The following is a 26,094-nucleotide window of genomic DNA, read 5'->3' on the forward strand; positions in this document are numbered from 1 at the left end:
TGCTCAGTAATCTCAGCAGTCCATCTAACCCTCATTTTGCTAATGCCATGACAGAGGGAGTAACAGTTGCCTGTCTCCACTGCTGTAGCCTGTAAGGAGTGTAGTCTGTAAGGATTCAATGAGCTTCAGCTAATTATCTCAGAAATGGTTTTGATGCTAGTATCATGTCCGTCCTCTGATGTGGCATGCTAATGACCCACAGGGATAGGGGTACAGGGGAACTAGTAGGAAGGAAAGAAATACAGGACCGATATATTCATCTCGTTCCACGTTTATCTCACTCTTACACTACCCACCTGCAAAATGCAAATTTACAAACATTGGCAGGAAAAGGTAGTTTGGTCCTTAACAATTGCTCAGAGGCCTCCAGTTTCTCTGTGTCACAGAGAATGGACATCTGGGGGCCTCAGGCAGTTCATCAGGACCTTTCCCACTTATCTGCAGGCCAGACTGTGACCTTATCAAGCCTTAATGACAAACGTCCTCAGCAATCACCCTTCTTCACTCAGAGAGTTGTATATCTGTGTTTACTCTCCTTCCTTCCATGAAGTTTTCTACCTTTTCAATTGTTCTTACATGTAATGGGGGAAAAAAAAAGAAGAAAACAAAACAAAACAAAACAAAGGTGTACTGACCAGGTAGTAAAAGGAATGAATCTGAAGTAGTTGTGTGATTTTGAGACAGTGGTGCAGTGACGGGAAGAGGAGGTAAGAAGTGTCTTGTTTCCTTCATCCCCCATCTTTCCAATCTTTCTAACCTGAAATATTAATTTCTGGTCTCCACAATACATACTCAGCCCTCGCAAAATGTTTTTCTCACGTGTCTTTCCCCACTAAATTAACCGATTCTGCCACGAAAATACCTTTTCTGAGCTACAGTCACTATTCAGTACTCCTGTGTCTTATGTCTGTCTGAAACATCCCTAGTATTATCTCTGTCCTGAACTAAATTTCACTCCCCTGCATGTTTCCTTCCTCAGTGATTTCAGGTGCAACACTTACTCTGCATTCCCGTCCTGCTCCCGTGACTCATCTCCAGTCTATTATATGCGATTAGCTGGGCTCTCACATGTCTGGTCTTTCCCCCGATCCTATTTAAAGTGACAGTTATTTATGTTCATTTGTGCAAAAGCAGTATTTTTGAGCTCCCATTAGAAAGAGATAACGGTGGAGGGAAGAAACAGTTTCAGAGAGGAGCAGCCAGCTCTGCAGTCAGCTCCAGGCTGCCACGCTGGGTGTTACAGTGATATAAAGCAGGGAGGAGGATGGATCGGGTGCCCTCACAGCGACACTGAGGGACCAGGCTGGTCCCTAGGACACAGCGTAGCTAAGGGCTACTGCCATAGCAGCAGCCTCTACCTGCCCACCCTCAGGGATTGAGGGTATGCGTGGACCACCGCCGTTCTGCTGGTGATATCCCCACAAACACTTAGGACAGGCTGAACTCCCCTCTGACTCCACAAAAACTATGTCAGATCATGTTTGATGTAAACTGGAGTGACGCAGTGGTGACAGATCTATAGCTACGTAAAGATAAAGCGAAATCACTGCAGTACAGGGAACTGGACCACAGAGATGCAGGTTCAGGTCTTAACTCAGCCGCGGCTTCTTGCGTAATTCTGGAAATTTCCTTACTTTTTGTTTGTTTGCTTGTAACTGGAAACACATGGTTTTGGGAAGTCAATTTATACTGAGTTGGGACAGAAGAAAGAGATGGGCAACAGTGCAGGAGTCCCCCTCAGATGCACATAACCTTGTCCCAGGGTCAGCGCAACCACAGAAAACTTGTATGAGAGCATGCAGCAGTTATGAATCTGCCTGTGTTTGATAATAATTACTTTAAAAACAGTGATCGCTCTGCTTGCATTTCACCAAATTAATAAAAGCTTTATATATTTATATTTTTTTTCATTTGCTGATTCACAGTAAAGATAATTAGTGAGCACCTCTATTAGCAATACAGAAGCCCTCCTGTGTAAGCCCCTTTCATGTGACTTGTCCCCTTAGCCTTTTTTCATGGCTTTTATTTGCTACTAAAGGAATAGCACATGTGAAGTGATGTTTGGGATTTAGAGTATTATAACAGCTACCTGCTATGTGACGACTTTTTAAAACTAATTCTGAGAAAATCAGAGTGCGTGAAACTGAATCGTAAAGATTCTGACTACAGACACAGTAATCCTCTACAAAGGCAGAGCAACTGATAGATTAACTCGTTAGACTAGACGCACACAGTTCAGAAAAAGAAGCTGTGGTCACATCCCTGGGCAGGCTTTCATCTGATGATTTAAAAAATCTGCCTCAACTAGACTAGAACTGCCATGGCAGGCAGGAAAAGCTCTCCTCAGAGTCAGCCTTGTTACTTAAAATACAGCTATGCAGTCAAACTGCAGAAGTAAACATAACCAAAATTGTAAAGTTAAAACCTTAGAAGTTAGGAAATGCCAGACTAAGTTGCCTTTTCTAAATCATCGCTCTTCCCCTCTTTCCTTGTCTTACAGCCAGTGCACACAAATGCAAAACTATTCAGTGCTTTGTAGTTGCCTCATTTTTTACTGCATGACCTCAGGCCTTCATTGAAAAATGTCCAATACAAAGAAAAAAAAAATAGCACCCTGGGGGATTATTCTATGACACTCAACATTTACTTCAAATACATCACAAATGACGATTTTTAGAGTACCCGTAGAGTGAGACATTTATATCGATCTCATTTCCTATTTGGAGATTGAAGGAATTGAGACCGAAAGTGTCTATGAAATACAAATGCTGTGTGTGAGACACTTCAGAGTGAGTGTTAAACTGCCTTTTATGTCACGCTTCATATATTTGAGACTGTGCTTCCACAGTGTCCAGTTACAGCTGTTTGTTCTCAGCACACCTGCGAACTAACTGGGAACACCTAAAACTAAGTATCAGGAGAAGATACTTTGAATGATTTCACAACTATAACATCAGGACACAAAGGAGGGATACAATTAAATTTTAAGTGCAAAGATGAACTGTCAAATACGAGATTTTTGTTTTCATTTAGTATGTGTGTTCTACTCATTGCTTAGATAAGTCAGAAGCGCTCCAGATGAAGTCCCCCTCTAGTATGCTGTGCGATCGGAGCCTTAGCTTTGGGGTAAATGAGGCATGGACAGAAAATGTACAAAACAAGGCATGGTAATAATTGTTTTATAATGCAGTCATAAGAAATTCAAATTATGTTGTACAGACAGCCTTGACTTTGGTACTTTTGACTTTGCAAACACAGTAACATTTTAAGAGTCTGATGTGTTTGTGATATTTTACTCTAAATTGAAAAAAGACCCCCAAACCAAAAAGAAAATCCAGTATATGACATCCTAATTGCATTTATGAGTGATTAGCAGAGCTGCAACTGTTAGCTTTGGCATATATATCTGATTCTTAATTAAAGCCATAAATGGCAAATAGCAATCTAGTTTCATTACGAGGTGGGCTGGAGCAGAGGAGTATGGGGCACTGTGACAAAAGGCTTCACAAATATTTCCTGACAATGAAGAAGATCAAGCTTGCAGCTTTGTGGAGAAGCCTGCTCCCTTGTGAGCACATGCACCTGCCTGTTCTCTCCAAGCCTGTGTTTCTTAGGGACAGCTATTGTCCTGTCCATAACTCTACCACTATTTCCATTCTCTAATATCATTCTCATCACCTTGTTGTTCCCCCTCTTCGCACCTAACTCCTGATCCCATGAACAAACCATCCAAACAAGCAAATTAGCTTTCAACTTTCTGACTGGACCTCCTGCTTCAACAAATCTCAGTTCCTCCCCTGCTGGTCCCCCACACAATCCATCTCTATTGCTCCTCTTCTCCATCACTGTCTTCCATTTGCCCACGTTCCTTATTCTCCTTCCCATCTATCTACATTCCTATTTGTGTTTTATCTTTTTGTTATACTCGTAAGAATTTGTTTTAGTAGTAGTCTTCTTCACATACTTAGACTTCTCCACATCTACTGTCTTCATCTTTCCCTAACATTTTTCTTAGCTTCCATCTCTTCAGACAGTTTCCCATCCAAGCTAGCCCCTCCCTGCCCCCAATCTCCTCTGTTGCCATCTTCCCAGTTTCATTTTTCCATCAAATCACATTTTGAAGGCAATCCTTATCATGCTAGTCATTTAATCTGTTTCTCCTCACCCCTTAATGAAGAAAAAACAGGGCAAATTATAAGGGCTTACATTGTTTCATCACGGTTTCCCAATTTTGTTCAGTCCAAGCAACATCTTAACAGATGTTAATCACACAGATTGTGTTCAGATCAAGCAACATCTTAATAAAAGTGTTAGTGACATTGTTGGCCTAGAAATCTTGAGCACATGAGAAGTGAAAAATTTTCTACTACCCCAGGATTGTCAGCTGTGAATTTTACTGCAAATCTTGTTCTAAAATAATGAAAAATGTTCTGACAAAATAAAATTCTGCATTCAATTTGCAATGCCTTCTTTTTGTCACCTGATGACCACATTCCAGGTGATGACTCGTCATTGCTAGAGATGCTTTGCAGAGGAGGCTGTCACATTCCATTAGCCTTTCCAGATGAAGGGGAGATCATCCCCTTTTGTTTTGAGAAAGCTGAATTTGGGCAGCCACCTCGAAAGACATGACTCGGTCAGAGGATATTGGCCAGCAGGGGATTGAAAAAAACAAAAATGGCTCAGCTGAGCAGAGGGAAGGAGATGTAGAGGAATACTAGAGAAAATTGAAAAGCCAAGGTAGTGTCAGGAGTTGCAGTAGGAGTGAAGTGAAAGTGGGTATATATTGTGGCAGACAGGAACAGAGTATCAGATAGGACGCTGAGGAAAAGGAAAGGAAAATAGGGAATTAACCTGCTTTTTCAGTATCTAGTGCTACATCTGATAACAGACCTGTTAACCTGTTGGAAAACTTTGTCTCAGCATATGTGACTCATGAGCACAAGCGTTTGTAGACATCTGCTCTACAAATACGTTGAGTGGCATGTCCCTTGATCACTTTTGCTGTTGTTTAGCCTTGATTCATTTCCCCAATGGCTGGTCCTAACAGAGGATCTATCCACTCACTGCACAATTCTGCAAACAGAATGCCTGCTAAATGACCAGTCAGCCAACCTTTGAGAAAAGACTTCAGCTTTCTTGCTACAGCTGCCATTCTCTGCATCATCTTTAAAAAGTTCACCTAACTATTTCTTTCTGTGTATCCATTTGAAAATTTTTGTCTTAAGGAGTACCAGCTACCTGGCCAAGTGGTTACAAAGAGACATCAGAATTACTCACAGCCCAACACTACATTTCATTTTATTACTTTTGCATACTGAAAAAGTGCTGTTTGAAAGTACTTTCGTAGTGGTGATGCTGAAGTCTTGTAACATGACCTTATAATATAGTACAGCAATACTGTAATTACAAAATATTTTCCTTAAAATATATTCCACGTTTGGTTTCTTCCCCCACAAACTAGCAGTGAGATTCTCTCCATTACAAACAAACCCAAAAATTAACTTGCAAAGACAAGGAGGCAATTTGCCTGCTCGCAACTACATTGTCTTCTGCCAGTATCAGAAAATAATCAAGAAAAACACTGTAAGACATGCATTCAGTTTTAAAGCATGAAATATTACAAATATGTCTGGGTTCTAGAAAACACATTTCTAGCAACTTACTTTCACTGGCTGAATAGTCCTGTGGATCGAGTATCCCTGATTCCTGCAGTGATCTAATACAGGAGTCCACCAGCTCCAGACCAGTGGTGAGCTCATCTTCTATATCCTTCTGACCATCTGTAATAAAATTAACAACATAAAAATATAAAAGAAAGGCAAAAGGTAAAACCAGTTACAAAACAAAAGGTAAAACCAGTTACATGTGACTAAGCATTCACAGCTGATGAAGGAATGGAGAACACGCCAAGATCACCTATTCAGAGGAGGCTAGCCATATTGAAAATTATGCCATCCTTTAAAAGCGTGGCCTTGGATTAATAAAAGCAAAATGAGAAAGTTCAGGTCTAATCTTAAAAAAAGTTAGAGACGTGTGTAGCAATGCCCCGTCTCAAAACTCTACGTTAGTCTCGGTGTTCTTTTTGTCAACTCTAAAAACTTTTGCCAAATTTTGCCAGTTTTTAAGTAGAGTTTTTATACACCAGGGTTTTTACACACTAGCAATGAAAAAAAAGATTGCATAAATAAATGTTGTTTTCCCCTCCATCTTCTTTAAGAAATATGATCATTCTGGGAGAGAATATATGTAATACATATATGTAGATAAGTACATTACCTTGTGTTTGCCAGTGAAACTGCTCTTCCGTTGAACTGAAAAGAGAAAAAAAAAAGTGTTAATTCTTTATGAAATGATTCAGTAGTGTGCCATCAATATTCAGATCTAAATCTATTCTGAAGGAACTGATTTAAGAATAAAGGAACTGACTTAAGAATAAATAACATACTTAAAATACATCAGTATTATTTTACATGTTTTTTAAATGAATGACTTGCACAGCATTCATTCAGCAGGACGGAAGCATCTTCACTTCTTAATTAAGTAATTTAAAACATACATCTAGAAACTGCCCTCTTAGCCTTGATATACAAATTACACTATTTCAAAGCAAAAACATTAACATTTTGCAACTTTTTTTGATCCTTCTATTTATCTGATTTTCCATTTTTATAGAGAAAGTTATAAATTGCTTTCTCATATACAGTTACATGTGATTTCTAAAAGAAATTACGAGTATGATTCCTAGTTCTACTGATCATTATGTGCATTTTTATATTATTCAAATGTGCAGCTAAGTTAATTCAACTGGCCTAGACAAGGGAGTAAATTTAGATGTGTTTGTGCTTCTATGTACAAGCACTTAAGCAATGGAAGGTCTTAATTTTAAAATAATGAGCATGCACACTAAAGGATGGGTTAGGTAGGGTTTTCTCTATAAAATGAACGTTATATTCAAATGAATGATAAAATGAATGATATATTCAATTAGGCAATGAATACATTTTCCTCCAAGGCATGATCTGTTTATGCTTCAATATAGGTTTTTCTCACATGCCAAGAATACAAAAAGGATTGAAGTTATTCAGTAATAATAATTCTTTTGATAACAGTGAACTGATTATTATAGTCATGATTAAAACATTTTTCTGTACATTTTTACAAGATATTTATACGGAAGAATAAAAACATCCGTTGCATCCATCAGTAAAAAAATAAAGACAGAAATTATTTTAACTTTTCAAAGTATAAATTTATTTCTTTCTGATGTTGAAAATAAATGCTCTCTTTAGTAAGTAAATGGATTTTTAATTGTTTTCCCTTTTCCCAACAGATGCTGGATCTCTTATGAATATGTGAGTATAGCTCCTAGTATCTATGTTCTGAACAAGAATAATGTAAACGAAATTAAATGCGTCTTTTTGGAGGTCTCTTTTTACAGGAAAAGAACTTGGGTTAATTATTTATCAGATTTGATAGTGTTTAAAAAAAGGATAATTGCCTAATTTACATATAAATAGTTCTAAAAGGACAATTTTTAATTTCTAGCTGGCATCAAAAGTGTTAACCTGAAAAATTCAAATCTATACATCACCATCAATTTCCAAATATCTACCATCTGTGGTTTATATTGACTCACTGTAATGAGATTTCATAGATTAAGAAGCTAGCCCTTTGATGAGACACTCAACTAAAATGCTTGCATTCAAGTTAATAATATTGAAGATAAACATAGACAGAGTCCTCTGGCAAATAATAATGGTGAAATGCTGAACTGGAAGAAATTACTTTAATTTAAACTTTTCAAATGGAGTCCTACTGGGTGGTGACTAGGGACAGTGGCTCTTTCTGAAATATTACTTTTTCCAATTTGAAATTCCCTTTGCCTGATTTTCAAAATCACTAAACAACTGCAGCTTCAGCTGACACACTGGGATTTGAGAGCAATCTTCCTTTTTGGAATTCACATCATCCTTAAGAAGCAATGTATTACTTTCCACTATACAGTCCCTCTTCCAGTATCCAGATTTCTATGTGATAGATATCACCTCAAAAGACAGAAAAAAATGTAATACCTCAGGTGGCATTCTTGCTGGCAGAATGCATTACTAAATGTTGCTGGCAAGAACACCCTGATGTAAAAGACTGTGCCACCTCATGCAAATCAGTGAGAAAGGAAAATCAAGTCTGTGCATAAGGAGTGAATTATCAGTTCCAGGAATTCCAGCTTAAACCTTTTTAAGCAGTAAATTTGTATAAAATGTAGAAGTTCGTTACTGGCATAGTACAGATAGTATTAAATGAATCACTAGTGGCTGATTAGTAGTGATCCCTAATATCACTAGTCTGACTTCCATAGAAACATTTTAATCTAGTCACCTTAAGAAGTCTTAGATGGGAAGGTCTAAAAAAGGATTGCAATAAATTTTGACTATATTTTGGTTTTTCCAGTTTTAGTGAGGCTTCTCCTCACAACTACTGTAATGACCATTTAATAAATACTGTAATTTTTATAGTCAATGTAACAGATACACCATCAAAATTTTTATCCTAATGCTATCTTCTTATTCAACATATGGAATATGGAACAGGCTGCCCAGGGAAGCAGTTGAGCCACCATCCTCAGAGGTATTTAAAAGATGTGTAGATGTGGCGCTTAGGGACATGGTTTAGTGGTGGACTTGGCAGTGTTAGGTTTGTGGTGGGACTCAATGATCTTAAGGGTCTTTTCCAAACTAAATGAGTCTATGATTCTATATTAAAAGTGTATTTGCTCCTACAAAGATATCAATATTCTGGTATGAAGAGAGTGCTGTTTTCCCTAGCTGAATTCATGCTCGTTAGTTTTTGAACGGTCCAATATAGTTGCATATTACAGTTGCCATTTCTTGGTTACAAACTGATCCTTCAGTCTTGCAGACAAACACGTAAAGGGTTTCCCTAGAAAAATCTTACTAGAATTTGACATAGTTTAAATTTAGATACCCTGCTTTTTTTTTTTTTTTTTTTTTTTTTAAATCTTAACCTTTTTTTAAAATATGAGCTTTTGCTGCTTTTGGCCTGAAAAGGATTCCTGACTGAAGCAACCTGATGTGTCTGTTCCGGGAGCCTTCAGGCTGTTACACAACTGTGCCAAATGTGCTTGAGTGAATAAAAGTCCTTTTTTTTTTGTGCTTTTCTTTCACGTGATTTCCAGCTTCACAAGAGATCGGTACAATTCACTGCACACTCACATCAAATACATGAAAAGACAAAAAAAAAAAATTAACAGAAGTATTCCCGCTAATAAATTTTTCAGCATGTTCAGCAAAATAAAGCTTTCTGCTTTATAGTTTTTCTAAAGAAAAGGTTTTAAATTCATTATCAACCACTTTTCTGCATATTCCTATACTTCATTATATAGTTTGCAGACTCTACCAACTTCGACTGAGGAAGTTGAGCAATAAAATACTTTATTGAGAAGTTCTGAACTATGGAAACCTGCACCAAACTTATAGTGTGAGGAGGGAGATTTTAACCAGAATTACATTAATATAGTATTAGAAAATAGTAGCATAAAATATTAATGAGCTGAGAACTCAGGCAGGTATAATTATTACCTCCCTTAACCCAAAACCAGAAGAATAACTATGATTTATTTGCTATATTCTTCTCTCATTATTGGTAGTCATTCCATCCTATAAGTACTTCAAATGTTCTAGTACAAATAAGATGACCATTCTTAATTCTGTTAGAGTGATAGAAAGAATCCTGTGTCACCATTCAACTATACAAAACTTTGATACTTCCATATCTACTTATATTGTCTTTGGAAAATAGGATTTAGCGAAGGAAAATCCCAGGGAAGCAGAATAACAAGAATGAGAAGATAATGCTAAAAAAACCCAACCAAACAAAAAACCCAACCAAACAAAAGAAGAATATTGTCATATGTTTAGTTCCGGATGTTTGTCTTGAAGCTAATGAATGTATCTTCTGTAAGGATGCACTACACTGTGCCTAAAACTTTACCTTTAATAACCACCTATGCAAGGAAATATTCCAGTAAAAGTTGTTTTACCTCCCTGGGCAAGAATGAGCAAAGTAAATATCCACAGAGTGGTCATCTTGATTCCAGCTGAACTCACATGTTCCCATTTCTGCACGCATGTAATAAAAGCACTAAGGTAGTGAGAAACCTTCTATGTGTGACCTTGCATGCTAGGGGGACGAAAGGCAAATGAGCACAGCATGCTGCAGGGAGCTCGTTTTTTGGGGAACATCACATGAATAGAGCACTTGGGGAGCTCTACCTGTCTCTGCACAGCATGGAAAGATCGGAAGCACAAAGCATTGCAAAATGCAGTTTCTATGGTCAGCACAAGATGTCTGACTATTACCAGCAATCTGTTTACGTGCCTTTTCAGGCATGGATAGAAAAATCCCAGCCTGAGCTACAGTTTGTCTATAAACAAGCAACGAATCGGGCCTTCATTATTTTTTCCTATATCTCAAGTAAAGCTAAACAAAAAGTGGGTGTCCTCTTCAAGACTGACTTGATAGGAACCCAGCATGACAAGACGGGCTCTGCAGAGACAACGGTACTGTCCCACAACAGCCAGCACCAGCAGAACAAGGTGAGCTACATATGACCATCAAACACGTCTTCCCACAATTTATGGGAGTCAAAAGCAGTTTTGGTGGCGTACAAGTGAATGCTCAAAGTGACACCAAAATACTGCTTTCCTGGACCATGCTCATGAGCCACGTTTCTATAAAATTAACCAGGACTCTCATGGGAGATAACCCAGAGATGGGGAAGGCTGTTGAGCACTTTGGCAGAAAACCTGCCTACGAGATCCTCAGACAGCGTTGCCACAGGGCCTGTACAAACACCCAAGGATTCGCTTTCAAAGCAGGTGCCAGGGAGCAGCAAGGGCACCTTGGACTCAGCTGAACTCCTAGAGGTTGGGAGTGTGCTCGTGGTCCTGGCAGCAGGGACAACGGTGGGGCAAAGGCAACTTACATCAAACCCCCAGCCCAACACACACATTTTGCACACTACCTGGTCACAGCAGTACTTGCAGAATCACTTGGGTTTAGTTTTAGACATTACATGGCCTAATGTGGGACCTGACACCCTTCAGATGAATGCCTCTTGATAGCTGCTGAACCATCCAGTGCAAGAAGGAGGTTCACTGCACTGTACACACTTCTCCTAGCATAGCATTTATTATGCAGCCCATGGAAATTCATTTTTATCTTGTGCACCAATATACATCAGTGCACATGCACACTGGGCCATATGATTTGGTTATTCAATTCCTGTGCCTTACTGTGCTCCTCTGAAGAACACCATAGCAAAGAAACTCAGTTCTTGCTGGGAAGGGATGTAGGTCTTCTTTCATTCACTCTTTCTGGCACACCTCTTGATTTATCACAGAGTCTGCATACAGGCTGCCAGGGCAAATTCACGCTTTTGTATTCCTTTAATTATCCAAGAAATGTTTGTGTGCCTCTTCTTCGTGTGAAGTCATTCAGTTTACAGTTGTCACTCATTTTTGGAGAAAGTGCTATAGCTATCTGCTACACAAAAATATTTTTTTTAATTGTTTTCTAAAACAATTCATGAAATTATATCTAACACTACTATAGAACAGCTAGGATTTTTACAAGGAGTTGTATCAGCACATGATCTTTTCAATTATTTCTGCAATGGAGCCACACAAACATCGCTGAATATAATTACAGGCAGATACTGTCTCACTGATTTCTAAATTGCTATTCTGGTTGTGGAAGGTGGAAGAAAAAAGATTCAGAAGCATTTCACAAAAAGCAAGGAGGTTGAGAAACTAATATTCCATCTAAAGCAAAGGAGAAGCAGATTTAAAATCAGCAGTACACTTCAGGTTATCTGCAAAATAGTAAACAATCTTTAGTATCAACTATCGGGGGGTGGGGGGGGAAGACCTAAGAATAAATTTTACATTAAATAATCCTGTGAAAAAGTACCAACCTGTCAATAAATTACCACAGAAAAGATCAACCCCCAAGTGCAATTTTTTTAGTTGCCCAATTTAAAATTACATAAAAATCTCTGACTTCGATAGTCACCTCTATAGATGCGACACAGTAACCTCTCTCAAATATTTAATCACACTCTATAGTCAGCTGTGGTATCAACTTGGCTACCGTATCGAGAAGTCCATTTGATGTCCCAAGAAACCTAATCCAATCCCCTACAATGATCCTGGAAAATGTAAAAAAATCCCAACAAACCAAAATAAAGAAACACCACCTCCCACAAATCCACACGTATTTTACTGATGGCTGCTGTTTTGTACCCTGTGAATTTCAAACTGACTTTTAAAATTATTACAAAGTTGTTCTTAGCTGTAGATACCAGAAAACCATTCAGGTGGTTAACTCCCACCTTTATTAGAAAGACCTTGCTACAAGTTCCTACAGGGAAAGAGGATTGTCTATTTTTTTCCCCAGACAAATTACTGTTATTCCCTAGTTTTACAAAATCAATAGCAGAACTTTGTGGCTGTGCTATGAATGTTTTGTACTTCTTTCCAATGATGCAGGGAAATATTTGCAGCCAAATTTTCAAAAAGGTCCCAAGATGAATGCGTTCCTCTGCATTTAATACTCGCAGAAGTTTGCCAATATGATTTTCCTTTAAAAGCAACTTTTTAACTGCTCTAGTCCTATTTATATCCAATTTTCCTACACTGATTGTGCTTAATAATAATTGTTCTATTTCTTCTTATTTAAATGTGATTTTAAGTTCAGTGTGCTACACTGCTAAGAGCACTATTTAAGTACAGAGCATGCATAGAAAGCCAGCAGCGTCTTGCATTCCACACAGTGCGCTGCTTAGGTGCTTGCAAAGTGGGCAGCAAAGGCTGCTATTTAATGGAGAGAGCGTAATACAGTCTGTTTCCCTGTAGTTTTTGACCATCACTCCTGAAATGGTCAACAAGAGTATAGTAATTTTTTTTTTTTTACTGAATTCATTTTACACATACCAACCCCCAAAAACATTTACTAAAGTTTTGATTGAACTTAGCCACCTAGAAACAAAACACTTGCTACTTAGCTTGCAATACCAGCCCGTTTCCCTTAGTTTCAGTTCTGCAGATAGTTACTGGTGTGACAGAGAAGACAGAGAATCCTTTCACAGTGGAAACCTGCAAAGCTCTACTATTCCAAGGAAAAGAATTTGCAGGGCAATACATGCGAACACTTGTTCTATTTTATTTAACTTTAAACTTGGAAGCAATGACAGCATTAGGGAAACAAGTATTATATGATCCCCTTATGCTCACTCTTCCCTTGGTGTCTGTTTCTGGCCCCTATGTATCCCAGACAGGATACTGAGCTATATAGACCCTAACTCTGAATCAATACAACCATTCTTTTATTCTTATTCAGAGAAGCTAAAATCAAACCAAATTACTTCATTTTGTAATTTTCCTTTATTAATTAATAAAGAAAAAGGATGATGGTTTACAAAAAGAAGGAATTAGCTCAGGGCTGGATTTCTGCTAAGGTAATAAAGTTAGTTCTTCCTGTTCGCTTCAAACCTATTTTTATTTGAGAAAGGAGCTTACTTCCAAAACTGAACTACCTCAACAGGAGCATTTATAGAATAGAATAGAATAGAATAGAATAGAATAGAATAGACTATTTCAGTTGGAAGGGGCCTGCAATGATCATCTAGTCCAACTGCCAGTTCAGGGCTGACCAAAAGTTAAAGCATGTTGTTAAGGGCATTGTCCAAATGCCTCTTAAACACTGACAGGCTTGGGGCATCGACCACCTCTCTAGGAAGCCTCTTCCAGTGTTCGACCACCCTCTCGGTAAAGAAATGCCTCCTAATGCCCAGTCTGAACCTCCCCTGGCGCAGCTTTGAACCATTCCCACGCGTCCCATCGCTGGATCCCAGGGAGGAGAGATCAGCACCTCCCTCTCCACTTCCCCTCCTCAGGAAGCTGTAGAGAGCAATCAGGTTGCCCCTCAGCCTCCTTTAAATTTTAAATTTTGCCGCTTCTCCACAGCGTAGCAGTTTAGATAGTAATGTACTATCATATTTCTTCACCCCAATGATGATATTTGGATCTGATCCAAACCAAACAAGCATCTAAAATAATATTTGGAAGGAACTTAAGTGCTCAAGAAATAAATCAGAAATTGCAAATTAGAGAAATGCAATAGTGGAGAGGTAGAATCATCTCTGCCTTGAGGCAACTGAGCAGTTTGGTGCCTAAATCACAATGCAGCCTATCAGTACCCATAAAACTGTATTCTTCAAGCATAGATAAATTGCACAGCACAGTTGCTTTAAAGAAAACAACACAACACCCTGAAAGATAAAATGAGGTCTAGTTTCTTCTTTCCCTCCTCCCTCTTACCCCAACAGTTCAGTTATTAAAGCACTTGTGCACAATGTGATAGAACTAGATATAATCCTGTTTTATTCACTTGTGAGACATCAAATCAATATCTAAGTTGAGTGTAACCATCAGGCTACTCCCTATCTTTCCTATGAAACCTCAATCCTGTATAGAAAACAACACAGCATTTTAGTTAAGGAACTCCATTATAAAAGACGCCACCACAGGTGCCTTCTCCTTGCACCAAGTTTTGAAAGATGGCTTCAGAGAAAGTGTGCAAGACAGTAATACCCACAAGAGGAAAGACAGTTTCCCAGTGAGCAGAAAAAGCTACTGAAGATCGAGAAGTGAGACTGAATTTCATGTAAGGTACCTTAAACATCCTGCCCAGCATTTTGATGTTGGTTAAGAAATATCTAGTGAATTGAGATTGATTCTGTTCTGAGGCACATAGTTCCCTATGCATTCTATGAGCACCATAGGAACTCAACCCAAACCATGGACGCATGGAGACAGTCACCTAAAAATAAGCATTACAACACACTTTTTCACTACCCTTTTGGTTCTGGTCTTTTGTACCAGAACATTAATTTCTAAAGAAATATGGTGCAATATAAATAAAATGCCTTTAAGTAAACCCACTTCTGTAAATGAAGATACTGCAATATTTCTTCCTGGGATAGGTAAGTGCTAGAGCAGGTAAAACCCCACTAGTAATATGAAGCTCCTCATCTTCTCATTACTGACAAATTGCTCAAGGATATCCCTTCTGCACAAGACTTAATCCTTAACATGCAGATCAAGCCGAGCGCCTCATGCTGACCATTGTTTTAGGTAAATTATTTTAAGTATGACCACTCTTTTATATGAGTATTTCAGCTACAATATTTGTTCTGTGTTGTCCTTGATAACTACTAAGAAAGAGATTTTCTCTAGGTTTTGAGGGATGATTCATTTCGAGTTCAGCACTTCCTTAGGGAAATGTTGCAGACAGAAGCCAGACGGCCTCTACCTCGAAGAAAGCGCATTCCACGCAGGAAACTTCCAACACACACACAGCCTGGCACTGCGTGAAATCGCACATCACAGCCCTTCCCAGTTCCTCTCCCCTACAGCCTCTTCACGTTAGCTTCACTCAGCTCCTCCCGAGAAACCCCTTCAGGGCTCTCTTCACCTTCACCTCTTTCCATGTAAACAACTCCCTCCTTTCCTTTCCTTTCCATTCCTTCTCCCCTCCTACAGAAGAAAACACAGAGCCAGGATGTTTCTTCTTTTTACTCAGCTGATGATTTTGCTATTCCCTTTCCTGCAGCTTATACCTGTTCGGGCCAGAAGCAAACTCCTACTGTGCCGATATAGTGGCGGGAAGTCCCCTGTAACTAACAAAGAATATTCTTAATGTTAATATAGGGTCTGAAATTTGACATGGATCAGATTGCATGGTAGTCATCTCTACCTTACATGTTGTCTTTTATTTCTGTATTCTCCACCAGATGTGTGGACATGAAACATTGCCATGAAATAGAAGATTGTGCAGGGAGCAGGAAAGATTTTGTGGATCCTTTTTAAGGGAAGATTAAGTAAACGATTTGAGGTGTACATTTAAAAAGCCAAGTTTTATAGATGTGTTGAACAAATTATTTTCTGTTGAGATGAAGGAGGAATAAACACAGAATAATTTAGTTTGGAATGACCTCTGCGCATCATTTGGCCCAGTCCCCACTTAAAGCTAGGATAACCTCAAAGTACTGTCCTGGACATAACGTTATAGCAAGGCATGCAGGAGACTCCTTCGGTATTCTGCGGTTCAGAATTTGTTTAGTTAATTCTCATTTTTTAAGAGAGAAAATAAAAAACTGATAAAAGATAAAGTTAGAAGAGTTTGGTGAGCTTAGATGAGACAACTGAAGTCTAAGAAGGGAGCACAACTGGCTTTTATAATGTAGCAAGGCTAAACGACAGGAGAAAAAGAAATAATCAGAGGAAGCAGACAGGTGGGACAAGAACAAACAGATTCAAAGTGGTCGTTGAAAATTTTGCTGGAAATTTAAAAAAGGTACTAAAACAACACGGCAGCAGCCATCCCCATCCAATTTGAGTTGAGGCGGCGAAACCATAGAACCACTCTTAGAAGGCTGTTTGATAAGTTTATTAGAAAGAGCTGATGTTAGTTTCAGCTTCGAGGACCTGGACTACATCCCAGGATGTGTTCTGTATTTGAAATAATCTGTGATGCTGGCAACTTGGTGATTGTTACATAAAGTAGTATACACGCAACTGCATAAATTAATACCTCATGCCACCAGAAACATAAAGCAATGGAGAAACTCAATTGTTCTAGAAGCGGGCAGTACCAAGAATCACATATGCAAGAAATGATGAGTCTTAAATTTACATGTCAGTGGATGAATGTAAAAGCAGCAGAGAACTACTTTCTAACCTAAAACGGATGAATGTAAAGTTAGTTTGGCCTATTAGGTGGGTGATAAGTAGCTGGATCAACCCCTGAACAATTGTTATTGATTTATGATTTTAACTATGGGAGTGAAAATTCTTATTTGTAAACTGTCTGTTTGTATACAGAGTTGACAAATTATCCAAGTAACTAAAATGGCACATGGTAATAACAGCTATTTAGCTATATGGATAACCTTTAATCACACATTCATTACTGAACATTACTAAAATTATATTAATGCAAGCTGACAAAAAAAAAAATGTAACCTTTAGACAGATTTGGAACTTTGCTGTAAGCACACAGTCTTTTTATTCTGGCTTTTTCCACCACTAAGGCTCAGAGGGGAAAACGAGAATCAGTTACCTAAGAAAGTAGTATTTGTTCCATTACTCATTGCCTACCAGTGACTAAAGAAAGACAACACAAGAGACACTATGCATGTAAAACCAGGCTCATAAGTCAGACATTTGGTAAAGACATATGTAAGAAATATAATTCTATTTTAAAAAATAGTATGTAGGCATTAAAAAGAATATTCCTAAAGAGTAAAAGGATATCTTTGTAGAAGCTTGAAGAAAACAAACTTCCAGATATCATACTAGTAATACTGAGAGCAATAATATTTTGAATCGTATTTGTTCTTAGCAGAATATTACAATATAAAATGTTGTGAAACTTACTTGACAACAAAAACAACCCTTTGAAATTTTGTTCTGTTAACAAAAGGATGAAATCACATTTCCACTTAAATATATTCCATGAAGTTTCACAAGATAGTTAAATATTGAATCTTTTAATCTTGGTATATGTACATAATCTACACAGTTCAATACTGAGTTAACACTTTGCAAGAGAACTTTGGCAATGTGATTCCCTGGTCCTGTGTGCACTGATTTTTGCTTTAAGGTCTGCCAGCCAGGTAAACCATGACAGGCTGCACTAGTAGTACGAGTTAGACTGAAAATCAGATCAAATCAAAAGACAAGTGCTCAGTCGATCTCGGAAGTTCTACTCACGATTTCTTTCTTCCATTTGGCTTTTCCATAACCTACCTATTGCTCACTGTCTGCATATTGAAACAAGTACCAAATTCCTTGTCTTCAGCTATTAGCATGCAGCTGATTTTGCTACAGCTGAATGGCAGATTTGTTTCCTAAACCTTGTTGTACTTCAGCTCTCTCACTCCTGTTTCGGGCAATCCCACTAATATTCATGAAAAAAAAAGCATATCCCTGAATTTCCATATTATTGTTCCTTTAAGCTGCCAAAAAGACCATCTTTCTCTCCCCAAATTGGGGAGACCAAAGTGGAGAGTAAATTGGACCAGTAGTGAAAGCTACTTGTTACTTAATTATCGCAAAATTTTCCGATGCAAAGCTGGCTCTAATATACTAGAGAAGCGACTTCACAAATATTACAGGTTCTTATGTTGCATTAAAAAAAAAATACAGGAGGCTTAGCTGTACGCTTTTATTACTTGTAAAACTTTAAGAGACCAGTTAGTCTATCACTTACGGTAGCCCTGAGGTCTTATCTCAGAACCTCTCAACAGAAGAATTCAACTGCTGAGACGGCTTGCTTGATAAAACCAGATTCTATCTATAGCAGTCCTCAAAGCATTTCAAATTAGAAAAGTTGTAACACTTTAAAGTGTTAAGATAGGGCACTGATCTTCATTCTGCTCAAGGGGCCATCTAGTACTTTCTGGAAAGCCTGTATAATTATGCTGAAAAATGTTAAACTGTATTAGGTTAAATAAAAGCACTAATTTTCTCTGCTGACTCTGCTGAAAAAGTAGACAAGGGAAATGAAACACAGATCTCAAGTAACTAGCTGAGCTTTACATTGGCAGATACAATTTTTTAAAAGCCCTTTGTTTTGTTTAAAAGGTTCCTGAACCATAGGAAAATTAAGTTCTTGGCCACCTATGCAAATCCCTCTCTAGCATGCCTCAACATCACTTGTTCAAAACAATTCATTAAAATTCTTTCTTCCCTGTGGTTGATAGATCCAGAATCGAGTTAGTTTTCACTACAGCTCATGCCACTAAGTAATACTTTTCCCTCCATGCCCATCCTAATTACATGTTCCATCATCAGAAATATTACATATACATAAAATAAAAGTTACCAGCTTTGCATTTATTTTACCTTTCTTTTCTCTAATTACACTACATTAAATTTTGAGGGGTTCTCAACTGAGTTATCCCATCATTTCGCTAACTCTCCAACTTCTTTCTCTTTAAATATCTTAATCTAGCTTTAAAAGCTGATTGTAAAATTGAGAATTTTGTATTACTTGTCAGTGCATCTTGGAAATAGTCCAATCAAAAAGCTAAATCTGTTTTCTCTGGCAAAACAGAGCTAATATGAAAAGAGAGGAGACCATTTTTTTTTTTTCCTCCCTGAATATGAATCACATAACATCTGTTCTGGACTTGACAAAATTAGTTTCTCACTGTATAGAAATGCTAAAACTCATAGTTGAAAACAATTAAGCAAGCAATGTGTTTTGTGGCCATTTTGAGGAAGAACAGTATTTGCAAGTTAGCTTAAGGGCAGCCAGTGTCAAAAGCAGAGACAGACTTTTACTCCCAATCACCTATTTCAAACCCCTGCTCAAAGCAGGGTCGATGAGCGCTGGCTGGGAGGTATTACCAGTCTTCAATTGTTAAAAATTGTGTCCAGGTCTTACTGTTTTTCCATTTTAAAGAACATAATGAGTAAGGAAAAAGTCTATAAAGAGAACATGAAAAGGCCCACTGATAAAGAAAATTTTAAAAATTTTAAGAAGCGATCAAACAATTTCAACAATGTTTTACGTTGAACGATATAGTTCAGCACAAAACTGTACAGGACGACTGTACAGTTTTGACTGCAATACAGGACAATTTTGCAGTTAGGATGGGACTGGAATAAAAGTGATCTATATAGAGCCAAAAATTATATCTGGCCTGTTTTCAGTAAGAATGATGTTCTACTGAGGGATCATGGTAAGGAGAATTCAAAGAATACAGTATACTCTACATCCCATGATGAACTATATCATCTCCAGTCCAAAACTGAAATAACTATGATAATCACAGATTTTACTAATCTATCAAGATGGGGATGGCATTTTCTAAACAGACATCACAAAGTATTGTACCTATTTAAGAAAGGAGGAAAGAAACTAAACCAACCACAACTCAAGCCCAGGCTGACTTCCAAAGTTAAAAATTCACTAATAATTTGAATTGTAATGGTCAACAGGAAAAGAAATAAATGCACGTGATTTTATTAAGGTTTCACACAGCATGTAGACTAGTAAATTTCTCTCAAAGAGTAAAAAAAGGAAAAGCAGATCTAATATATCTGGAATTCCATCAGGCATTTAACCCATTATCAGATGACATTGCCAAGTTAAAAAATAAAGTGGGAAACAGTACAAGATTTGAACAGTGGGTGTAAAAAAGGCCAGACAAGAGACAACCAGTGGTGTTAAAGTGAAGCTGAGGAAGAGGGAAATGATGCAGAATTACTCAAAAATCAGTCTTGGGGGAATATAGTTTTCCACAGGAGTGTGTAAGACAAATTCAGCCAGTTTGAAGATGAGGCAAGATCAGTACCTGAAATGTATTAAAGCAGTCTTCTGATATCAGATAAGACTGGACTTTTTGTTCCTTAGGTTAATTCCAGTCTCATCTTACCATGACTTGGATTTAATTTTTTCAGAAAACTAAGACTGAAAATTGCCTTCCTTCTCCTTCGACAAGTACCTTTTTTTTTTTCTCCATAATGAAAAAAGAGGAAATGGTTTTTGAACAGGTTGTTGAAAGAAGGCAAGAATTCTGAAAATACTTTATGGTCATCTATAAAATAGAACTTATAATAGCAATACAACTTCTATTACTCATAAATATGTCTTTAATAAACTACTCCAAAATGTACTGCCAATAATATGTAGAGTCAAATGGAGAGACATTGAGGAAACTGAGGTTTACTATAATTACCACTACATGCATAAAACAGTAAGTTAAAACATTATTTGGTCCAGTATATTTATTAATTTTTTATTCAACATGGAAACATTGTCTGTAACTGACAGAGGAAAAAAACATAGGACAGCAAAGAATAGACACAAAGCTGTATTAGAAGTATAGCTATTTGTTTCCATAAGCACCATAGCATATGCACAGTTCCATCTGCACGTTGCAGCATATTTTCATCTTCCAAGATGACAAATACAAGTTAGTTTTAATTCCAGATTCCAGGCTTCAAGGAAAATAAATACCTCGTCTTGGAGAAAGCAGTTCTTCACCTATGCGCATATATATATATGTGTGTGTATACATACGTATAGCATAGACATAGCATTGATCCATTTGAGTACTTGAGAACCATATATCTTTGTATGAATCTTTATATTAAATCTAATGTTATTTTTTTTAAGAGCCTGAAACAATATTTGGCAATTATAAACATTCAAATGATTCCCTAACATACTTATTTACAAAAGTCAACATTTTAATTATCATGATGTCAAGATCTTGTAGGTATTTATAAAGACTTGTATCTAAAAATAAATACTATTAGGCAAATTGCATGTGAATTTTAGGTGATGCACACTAACAGTGGATAAAAGTTTTCTGTCCTATTTTTCCTTAAGTCATTGTTTTCACTACTGAGAGATTAAATTTGAAAACATGTTCTTCTGCAGCACTGTGAGCCCAAAACACCTTTAATGTTTCCATTTTACAAGGAAAAACTGTCTCCTCCAGACTCACGTGCACTACAAAGTCTGCTTTACAACAGCAGAAGCGCTTTGAAGAATTAATGTATAATTAAAAAAAGAAAAGTAGCCTGCACAAGAATACAGGTACCGCTCCATGACAGACTGACTCCTCTGTGTGCCAGGTCAGTGCCAAGCAGCTGCAGAGCACAGAGCTGGAGGCGCTGACAAGAGATGACCGCAGCACGACTGCCAGCACCCTCGCCGGGCAAACTGACCCGGCGCTGGGGAGAATCCAGAAACACCCAAGCACATGAGTGAACATATCATCAGGACTGGGGGAGAAGGATCAAGAAGGATTTCCCAGCAAATCTACATGAGGAAAACTCTCCTACAGCAGATGGTCTTTGTAAAAATGGTGGCTTGACTGCCTAGCTCATTCCTGTCCACCCCAACCCAAAACAATAGGGTCTTCTGACAGAACTGCAGTTTTGCTGCACCTGTACTAGAAGTGCTATCCTTCTGAAAACCTTCAACGTGAGTTGTTTGGGGGTTTTTTAGATCTTTTTTGTTTCCTTTTTTTTAGAACTACTATCTCCTCCTCCCATCTTCTGCCTATTACAAAAAGCTTTAACGGAACCTGTGACAAGACTGAGCACACTGGAATCCCAAACACTATTTATCCAGTGAATAAATATATTTATCTCAAACAATTCATGGATCCTTTAATTTCTTCCTAAGCAGTTCAGATTTTACTCAAATCAGTAGGAGTTGAAGAAGGCAGAGGCTGACTATAAAACATGACATTAAAAATGGTGATTTATTAAGTGACTTGATTCCAAATATATGAATCAGATAGATATGTTTTTAGTATGTCAGTATTTACATTAGACACATAAATTTAACTTCTGTAAACTTAGAGCCAATGCAGCTTGAAAAAACAGGTGGCTTGTTCTGGCTTGTACAGTGCGCTCAGCATTACTGCTGGTGTCCTCCTAACCAGGACATCATGTGTAAGAAGCCTGGCTGCATTTAAAATCCAGTCTGAAGTTGCGTTTCAGACAGGAAAAAGAGAAGGAAAATGTAACCCCTATTTTTACTTCTAAACTGTGAAAATATAACCTGGAATCACTGGGATGGCAGGTGCAGCAGCCCATGATGCCATCTTCTCAGGGCTGAACTGCATTTTCAGCACCGCATTTGAAAGGAAAGGATTGTTTCAATTTCCTCTTTAGCAGAGGGCAACAAGACATACGTGGCATCACCTGAAAAGCAACTGAAACTCAACAAGAAGCCTACCTTCACTGCAATTCACTCTTTAGAGCTCTGACACAAGGTATGCATGTGACAGATAGGGCAACCTTTCTCACGGCTGCAGAAGAACAACCTGCCAAGAACAAATGGGGCATTATCTGAAGAGTAGGGCTAACAAAAGATGGCCTTCTTCCCCTTTTTCCTTCAAGCTCTTTATAAGTTTATATTAGAGCAACGAATAACCTAAGACTTCTGTAAAAAAAAAAAAACCAAAAAAATTCCTTATCAGTCTATTACTTGCTACAGGGCACTCGACATAGTTACCGTGTGTGGCAAATTCAACTTCATGGGGGCTGCTGACCGCACACTTATTCTGTAGTTTTTACTTTCTTCCAAGCTTATCTGTTTACACAAATGAATTCCTGTCATCTGCCCTATTATTTTATGAAAGCATCAACTTGAAAATGAGTCCGTAGAAAGCCATGCCCTACCATGATGTGGATTATACCTGCCCTGAATTCACCCTTCCTTCTCTCCATATCCCCGATTGCCCCGATCCTATTTTGCATCTTACCTGCCCCTGGCAGGAACCCTCAGTTTCCACTGTCAGATTTCATATTGCTCCACTGCAGTGTACATCACCTGGGTCTGCATCTTAACTTACGGTATCAGAACAAAAGCAAAATTATACATTATGCAAACATCTTTCAAAAGAAAGATCTTTTTGTGGCACACGCTGTTACTTGTCATCTAACCACCTCTGTTTTATGTGGGAAAAGAGTCACTACATATCAGAGGGAATTAATTATGATATGGCTTTATTGCATGGCCTTGCTGACAGCATTTTGTAGAGGTACATGGAAGTATGTGACTAATTTGGGTTTATACATATGCCTAGTACACAGTGAAGTAAGTCTGAATCAAACAAAGGCAGAACTATGGACAAGATCCACGAGAGCTATTTTGATGCTCTCATAATGATGCGCTTTTGGGGAGTACGAAGATCTAACAAGTCATCATTGGGGAAATGAAGAGGTCCCTGTTCTCCACCAGCAGCCCAGCAGAAAAAGTGTCATAGCTTCTCTGTGGCAGCATTTCGTCACAGCTCCCAGAAGAGAGCTATGCCAGAGAACTGCAACAGCGGGCTTCTCCCTCAGCAAAGTGGAGCCATCAGCCAACAGTGACCACAGCGCAGATACTGCACTGCGGCAAATACTTTTCTGAGCCTATCACACTTAATTCAATGCATTTCCCTTTCCTTCCTGTTCAGGGACTAACTGAATGTGGGTAAAATGCTCTTCATGGTAGTGCCAAATAACAGTGCCTTCCGTACCAGTACGAACTCCTCTCAACTTCTTAGGCAAATACACTAACAAGGGTCAGCACACCTTGTTGGTCCCACTCATGCCATATGTACCAGCAGCTAGTCTATTTGACAGCCGTACTCTTTGGCTATGGAAGTCACGGGCTACTAAATCTAACACAAAACTATTTTCCCTACCAATTGGCCAAATCTATGTAGCAAGTTCTATGCATATTTACAGAAGAAAAAATATTCGAAAAATTCTGTAAGACGAGAATATGGCCCAATTAGTGGTTAAGAGGAGTTTTTTGTTGTTTTTTAAGTTTTAGTTCTGAAGCTACCATCACTCCAGACATCACAGTGTGAATCATATTCAAAATTAATTTAACCTTATAAATATTCCAGTCATAAAAATTTTTTTTCTCTCTTTCTCTGATTTCCAGTTTTAAATTCCAGTCTACCATTTTATCCATTTCCAGCTTTAAGGCTGTGAGTAATACTTTGATTTTTATACAAATGGATTACTGGATCCACAGCTGTCAGTACAATTATGGCCAAGACCTTTGTAGCCTGAACCAAACTACAGAAACATTTAAATAGAGCCTTAAACGAATAACCAATAAATGAATATTCTTGACAAAAATAACATCTCCAAGAAGATGGTTATTTAATAGGCTTTTATTGTCCATTAAATATGAACTCTGAAATTGTGAACTATTATGTATAGACATATATAGGATACAGTTTAAGCATAGCAGCAGTAATTTCAAGACGTAAGTATTTCCTAAAATTTCTCTAAAGCAATGCATATAAAAACATTTAAACAGAATGAGCTACATACTTCACTTCAGAATCAAATACAGATACTAGTAAATTTAAGAGAGGTTATGTGTGTGAGGTAGAAGGGGCATATAGTGAAAATCAGAAATACATGCTAGAGGTTATTTCCTTTTCAGTAAGCCAGACCTAAAACTAATAAATTTGGTGCTCAAAATGAAGTCACAATGAGGCCTTGCATCTCAAAATCCTACATTTATATATGTATTCGTAACTAGTCTCACCTAATCCTTTATATTCAAACTGCTGTTCTGGACCCCCTTGTCAGACTATAGGAAATTAAGAAGCGCTCTTCAGCTGGTTGTGTGCAGCACATCTATCCCCTAACATCTATCCTCTCTCTTAATCAGTTCGAGGGAAAGGCAGCTGGGTGAAAATACTACATGGATTTGTATCAGTGTAGAGATGAGCATTTTGACCATCATAATTTAATTATGTAGATGATAGGAACGAGTGCAGCCTCAGCAAGTTTACAGATGATGCAAAATTGTGAGAAGTGTCTGAGAGACCAGAGGCTTGTGCCTCTTGGTCTCTCTAAGAGAGACCTCAATAGACTGAAGAAATGGGCTGATGGAAACCTCAAGAAGTTCAACAAGGAGTGTGCTATGTCCAACACCTGGGGAGGAACAACCCCATGCACCAGCACAGGCTGGGGTCTAACCAGCTAGAAAGCAGCTTTGCAGAGAAGGACCTGGGGGTCCTGTTGGATAATAAGCGGAATGTAAGCCAGCAGCGTGCCCTTGCAGTAAAAGGTGGCCAACAGCACTCTGGGCTGCATTAGGAAAACCATTGCCAGTGAGCTGAGAGAGGTGATCCTTCCCCTCTGCTCAGCGCTGGTGGGGCCACACCTGGCACACTGTGTCCAGTTCTGGGCTCCCCAGGACATGAGAGACATAGGCATACTGGAGTGAGTCCAGTGAAGGGCCACAAAGATGACAACTGCACTGGAGCCTCTGCCATACAAGGAAAGGGTGAGAGCTGGGAAGGCTTCAAGAAGGGCTTCAAGAAGGGAAGGCTTAGGGGGATCTTATCAATGTGTATAAATAACTGATGGGACGAGCAAAGAAGATGGAGCCAGGCCTCTCAGTGGTAGCAAGTGAGAGGACAAGAGACAATGAGCACAAATCAAAATAGAAGAAAATCTACTTAAA

General features: G+C 38.3%; 1 protein-coding gene across 7 annotated transcripts in view; it reads right to left on the minus strand.

Annotated features, from left to right (window-relative positions):
* The window catches only part of CTNND2 (catenin delta 2), a 689,093-nt gene that overhangs the window by 322,041 nt on the left and 340,958 nt on the right, over nucleotides 1-26,094 (minus strand). For all 7 annotated transcript variants that reach the window (XM_075142462.1, XM_075142461.1, XM_075142460.1 and 4 more), the window contains 2 exons: nucleotides 6,280-6,314; nucleotides 5,667-5,783 (listed from right to left, as the gene is read on the minus strand). In XM_075142462.1, coding sequence (XP_074998563.1) covers nucleotides 5,667-5,783; nucleotides 6,280-6,314 — 152 coding nt within the window. The remainder of the gene's footprint in view (nucleotides 1-5,666; nucleotides 5,784-6,279; nucleotides 6,315-26,094) is intronic.

This window comes from Calonectris borealis, chromosome 2 (assembly GCF_964195595.1).
Source record: "Calonectris borealis chromosome 2, bCalBor7.hap1.2, whole genome shotgun sequence".
NCBI lineage: Eukaryota > Metazoa > Chordata > Aves > Procellariiformes > Procellariidae > Calonectris > Calonectris borealis.